This window comes from Belonocnema kinseyi, chromosome 8 (assembly GCF_010883055.1).
Source record: "Belonocnema kinseyi isolate 2016_QV_RU_SX_M_011 chromosome 8, B_treatae_v1, whole genome shotgun sequence".
Taxonomy (NCBI): domain Eukaryota; kingdom Metazoa; phylum Arthropoda; class Insecta; order Hymenoptera; family Cynipidae; genus Belonocnema; species Belonocnema kinseyi.
The window spans coordinates 18,976,901-18,982,920 of record NC_046664.1 but is presented as its reverse complement, the minus strand read 5'-3'; the positions used below and the strand labels follow the sequence as shown (position 1 = coordinate 18,982,920).

General features: G+C 25.1%; 1 protein-coding gene across 2 annotated transcripts in view; it reads left to right on the top strand.

The window, feature by feature from the left end:
* Positions 1-6,020, top strand: part of LOC117178343 (40S ribosomal protein S24) — a 22,191-nt gene that overhangs the window by 15,375 nt on the left and 796 nt on the right. Inside the window, exon 4 of one of the 2 annotated variants that reach the window (XM_033369760.1) lies at positions 4,460-4,744. The exons of the other annotated variant lie outside the window; for it this stretch is intronic. Within the exon in view, the coding sequence (XP_033225651.1) occupies positions 4,460-4,471 (12 nt within the window). The 3' untranslated portion in view covers positions 4,472-4,744. Of the gene's footprint in view, positions 1-4,459; positions 4,745-6,020 lie in introns of those variants that run through there. 2 annotated transcript variants of the gene reach the window in all.

Below are 6,020 nucleotides of genomic sequence, written 5' to 3'. Positions count from 1 at the left end.
CATTCACTCGAATTTTCTTCAATTTCTTTGTTCATTTCCAAATTTATTTCCGATTCGATGTAAATTTTTTGATTTAAAAAATTTTGTTAGATTATATTATTTAAAATTCTTATTGATTTCATGAAAGTCTCTTGAATTCCATTGAATTCTTCTCATATCATTCGAATTTGATTGAAAGCAGTGAATATCATAAAATTCTCATTTTTCTTAAACTCTCAAATTCACTCGAATTTTCGTTTAATTTTCGACTTTAATTTTTGTTACTTTTTAAGTTATGTTGAATTATGTTTTTCCTGAATCCGTATGAGCTTCATATAAATTTCTATATTCTATATATATATATACATATTTTCGTTCATTTTTTTATTCTTTATTCATCGTGAGGTCTTTTACACTCACCTTAAATTCTTAGGCTTTTAATCAAATTCTTTTGAATCCCATTACATTTTTCAAAATTTAATGACGGCCATTTTTTTTCAATTCACTGGAATTTCTATGAATTCTTTGGAATTGTCATCATTTCCTTCAAATTTTTGTAAATTCACTCGAATTTTCTTCAATTTCTTGGTTTATTTCATAGCTTATTTCCAATTCGATGGAAATTTGTATATTTTAAAAATTTTGTTCAATTATATATTTTTTCGAATTTTAATGAACTTTATCAAAGACTCTCGAATTTCTTTGAATTCTTCTAAATTTACTAGAATTTTATTGAAAGCAGTGAATTTATTAAAATTCTCATTTTTCTCAAACTCTCAAAGTCACTGGAATTTCAGTTTAATTTTAGTCATTTTTTTATTTTGTAACTTATGTCAAATTATATTTTTCCTGAATCGGTATGAATTTCATAGAATTCTCTCGAATTCCCTGAAATTGAATTGCAGTGGAATTTTTTTTTCGTCAATTTTTTATTCATCGTGAAGTGTTCTAAACTCGGCTTAAATTATTAGGCTTTTAATCAAATTATTTTGAATCTCTTTGAATTTTTCGAATCAGTTTCCTTCAAATTTTTGTAAATTCACTCGAATTTTCTTTAATTCCTGGGTTCATTTCTAAATTTATTTATAATTCGATGGAAATTTTTTAATTTAAAAAATTTCGTTTGATTATATTTTTTAAATTGTTATGAATTTTATCAAAAGCTCTCGAATTCCTTTGAATTCTTCTAAATTCTAAATTTATTGGATACAGTGAATTTCATCAAATTATGCTTTTTCTCCAACTCTCTTAAATTCACTCGAATTTTAATTTAATTTTAGTGATTTTTTTAGTTTTTAAATTATGTTAAATTATATTTTTCCCGAATCCGTATGAATTTCATATAATTGTATTGAATTCCCTTAAATTCTTTTAAATTTACTCCTATTTTATTGAAAGCAGTGAAACCATTTTTTTCAATTCATCCTAAATTATTTAAACTCACCTTGAAACTTATTCCAAATTTAGTAACTTTCATGATTATTTTTTTCAATTCATTTGAATTTTTATGAATTCCATCGAATTCTCTTCTCATTTCTCTTAAATTTATCTATATTAATTCGAAATTTAGTTAATTCTTTGGGTTTAAAAGTCGTTTTTTTTTCTTCAATTTGATGAAGTTTTTTTAGTTTTCAAAAATTTGTTTAAATTATTTTTTTTCAACAATTTTTATGAATTTCATCTAATTTTTTTGAATTCCTTTAAATTCTTCTGAATTTACTCCCATTTTACTAAAATTATTGGAATATGTTGCATTTTATTGAATTTAAAAAAAATTTATTCTAAAGTTTTAAACTCACCTTGAATTTTGTGCATTTTATCAAATTTGTTGGAATTCCTTTGAATTTTTCGCAATTCGTTCCAAATTTAATGAATTCCGTGATTTTTTTAAATTCATTTGAATTTTAATAAATTTCATTGAATTCTCTCATTTCCCTTAAATTTTTCTAAATTAATACGAAATTGCTTTAATTCAGTGTTTTTTTTTTCTTTCATTTTTTGTATTCAATTGGGATTTACCAAAATTTTTATGAATTTCGTCTAATTCTGTTGGTTTCCCTTGTATTCTTCTAATTTCACTCAAATTTTCACCTTGAATTTTTAGGTATTCAATCAAATTCGTTCGAATCCCTTTGAATTTTTCGGAACTCATTCCAAATATAATGAGTTTATTACATTTTTCTAAATTTTTTTGTATTCACTGCAAATTTTACTGAAAGCAGTGAAATACTTTTGATATTAACATTTTTTTACATTTATCCTAAAGTCCTTTAAGCTCAACTTGAAACTGATTCCAAATTTAATGACTCCATGATTCTTTTTTCAATTCATTTGAATTTTTATGAATTCCATCGAGTTCTCTCCTCGTTTCCCTTAAACTGATCTAAATTCACTCGAATTATCTTCAATTTTTTGGTCCATTTTTATATTTTTTTTCTTTTTATTTGATTTTTTTTTTACTTTTTAATTTGTGTTCAATTATGTTTTTCCAAAATCCTTATGAATTTCATCGAATTCTCAAAAATGCTTCTAAATTCAATATAATTTTACTGAAAGTAGTGGAATATTTTACATTTCTTTTAGTTTTTTTTTTTTAATTTATGCTGAAGTCTTTTGAATTCACCTTGAATTCTTAAGTGTATTCCAATTCTTTAGAATTCTGTCGAATTGTTCGAAGGTCGTTCAATATCTTAATATTTTCGAATTCTTTTTAATTCACTGCAATTTTACTGAAAACAATGACATATTCTTCATATTAAAATTCTTTTTTAATTCATTCTTAAGTATTTTGAATTCATCTTGAAAGTTATTTCAAATTTAATGACTTTCGTGATTTTTCTTCAATACGTTTGAATTGTTATAAATTCCATCAAATTCTCTCCTCATTTCCCTTAAATTTCTCTAAATTTATACGAATTCTCTTCAATTTTTTGGTTCATTTTTTTTATTTCTTTCTATTAAAGTGAGTTTTTTTTTAATTTTAAATTTTGTTCAATTATGTTTCTCAAAAATCCTTAAGAACTTCATATAATTCTCTTAAATTTCCTTGAATTCTTCTAAATTCAATCTAATTTTACTGAAACTAGTGGGATATTTTACATTTCTTTTAGTTTTTAAAAAATTAATTCTGAATTCCTTTGAACTCACATTGAATTATTAAGTATTTAGTTCAATTCTTTTAAATTCTTTCGAATTTTCCAAAGTTCGTTTAAAATTGTATGAATACAGTGCCTTTTTTGAATATTTTTTACTTCTTTTAAAATTTTTTCCAATTCCATTGAATTCTTTTAAATTAACTGCAATTTTACTGAAGGCAATGACATTTTTTATATTAAAATTCTTCTTTATTCATCTTCAAGTATTTTGAATTAATTTTGAAACTTATTTCAAATTTAATGACTTCCGTGATTTTTTTTTTAATTCATTTGAATTTTTATAAATTCCATCGAATTCTCTCCTCGTTTTCCTTAAATTGATCTAAATTCACGCGAATTCTCTTCAATTTTTGGTTAATTTTTCTTTTCTTTTTTTATATCTTTCTATTTAATTAAAGTATTTTTATTTTCCAAATTTTGTTCAAGTATGTTTTTTTTTTTTTTTCAAAATCCTTATGATCTTCATCTAATTCTCCTGAATTCTTCTAAATTCAATCTAATTTTACTGAAAGTAGTGGAATATTTTAAATTTCTTTTAGTTTCTTCTTTAAATTTATTCTGAAGTCTTTTGAATTCACCTTGAAATCTTAAGTGTTTAGTTCAATTCTTTTGAATTCTTTCGAATTGTTCGAAGCTCATTTAAAATTTTATGAATACAGTGCCTTTTCTGAATATTTTTGACTTTTTTCAATTCCTTTGAATTCTTTTAAATCCACTGCAATTTTACTGAAAGCAAAGACATATTTTTTACAATAAAATTATTTTTTTAATTCATCCTCAAGTATTTTGAACTCATCTTGAAACTTATTTCAAATTAAATGACTTCCACGATTTTTTTTTTCGATACGTTTGAATTTTTATAAATTCCATCGAATTATCTCCTTATTTTCCTTAAATTTCTCTAATTTTAATTTAATTTCAGTCACGTTTTCGGCTTAAAAAAATTACTTTTTTCAATTAAATTAGGTTGTGGCAGCCCTGAATCTTTTTGAACAATTATTTTTCTTCTATATTAAGTTTCTATCGTTGTTTTAAAATTCACTGCTAATATTTATATGAATTTAAATTCTATATTCACTTTAAATAATTTAATTTAATTAACCTCCAAAATTCTCCACTACTTCATGTAAATATTCAGCATAAATTTTACAACAATCTTTCCGTTATTGTTCAGCACCTGAAATCTCTAAAAAAAAATTTGAATTACTACTTTTCCAAATACTTTTAAATCTCTAAAACATTTTATTTGTAAACAGTAACGGAACAAACTTATTGCTTCTTTCTGCATGCAAGAGAGGTATATTTTTTTTATATTCACATTCTAGGCAAAGAAGTAGAGAAATGATCATCATTTGCGTTACATCTCAGGATGGAATGGTCGCATATATATTTATATTAAACATGGTCTCAGCATGTCTTCGCAATCTCTATAGACATTTTTCTTCAGCTTCTATACAATTTTCGGTGGCTTCTTCATAAACATCATTCAATAAAATATCACGTGGGCTCATCACATTTTTTTAATTTGACCTTTAAAGGGCATACTGGGGTGGAAAACACCCAGCGTCTTATTTGCGCTTTAACAAAACGTACCAAATTCAAGAAAATGGAGCATATGGTGCCAGATTAACAAATTACATGAAAACCTATTTTTCTATGTCATTTTTACATGACACGCAAAGTACAATGTTTCATTTTTCATTGAATTGAAGCTTTTATTTATTAGAATAAATACGTTCTTTGGAACGAACACTATAAGACTAATTTAATTTTGAAGCGACGTATCTCGGAAGGATTCTAGTAAAATTTTAAGTAAAAATATCAAAAACTTAAAAAGTTATGCATTTTAGAGTGAAAGAAGTCATTTTTTAATTTTTTTTTACTGCCCTACATTTAAAAAACTGTTATGAAACCTTTTTCTCCTTAAGGTAGATAGATTAAACATCATTAATTGATTTTTTTTTTAATATATCGAATACCGTCGGCACAGCACACGTTTGATTACGCTTGGGTACCAAACACCCAGTATGCTCTTTATATGTAATTTTACGGAAGTGTGCTCTTTCAGGGTTAATCTCTATTTTCTTATTTGCAAAGCGCTTTTTTAATCTAGGCGGAAAAAATCTTGTTGCTAAAGTTTCGTTTGTCTTTATTATATTTTTATTTGGTGGCGGGTTTTGTTAGAAATTCTGTTGTTAGCTTGCTGATAATCTGCTTTCGGCAAAATGGAAGCACTTTCGATCATCCACATCTTTTTCGTAAATCATCTTAATTTTTCTGTATTGCGGTAAAAGAAGGTAATGTTGTTATTTAGTAGGAATTAGAGGATTCGGGTTTTTAATCATTTAAAATTAAGAATAAATATTTAAATTTCTTTTTAACGTCAAACATTCAAATTTACCTATAAAAATCTTGCAAATTAAAAAAAAAGTCTAACGATCGAATTTGGGAAACACATTATGTATCCTTTAAGGGCATGTGACACAGCTAAATACCTATATTACCGACCACAGTTTTTCAGTTCACTGAATGTTTTTTTGAACCTAAGAACTTTTTTTGTAAATAAAATATCGAGCTGAAATTTTGGGAAATGTATTAAGAGTACAATAAAGTACGTTTAGGTACTGCATTTTGGTAGGAACTTCACTGAAAATTATTTCATCTTTTTTCTGAACCTCAACATTTTTTGAACGTTCCAACTTTTTTTATACATAAAATATCGGTCTCAAACTTTGAGAAATGCAAAAGCCGAAGGAAAACTACGTTTAAGTACAAAGCTTGATAATAAAAGATGTAAAAAAATATATTTCAACAATCAATTCCAATGGCATCAGCCGGTAACGTTGTACACGAAAATACGAACTCTCTAGAGCCTCGTCTAGTGGC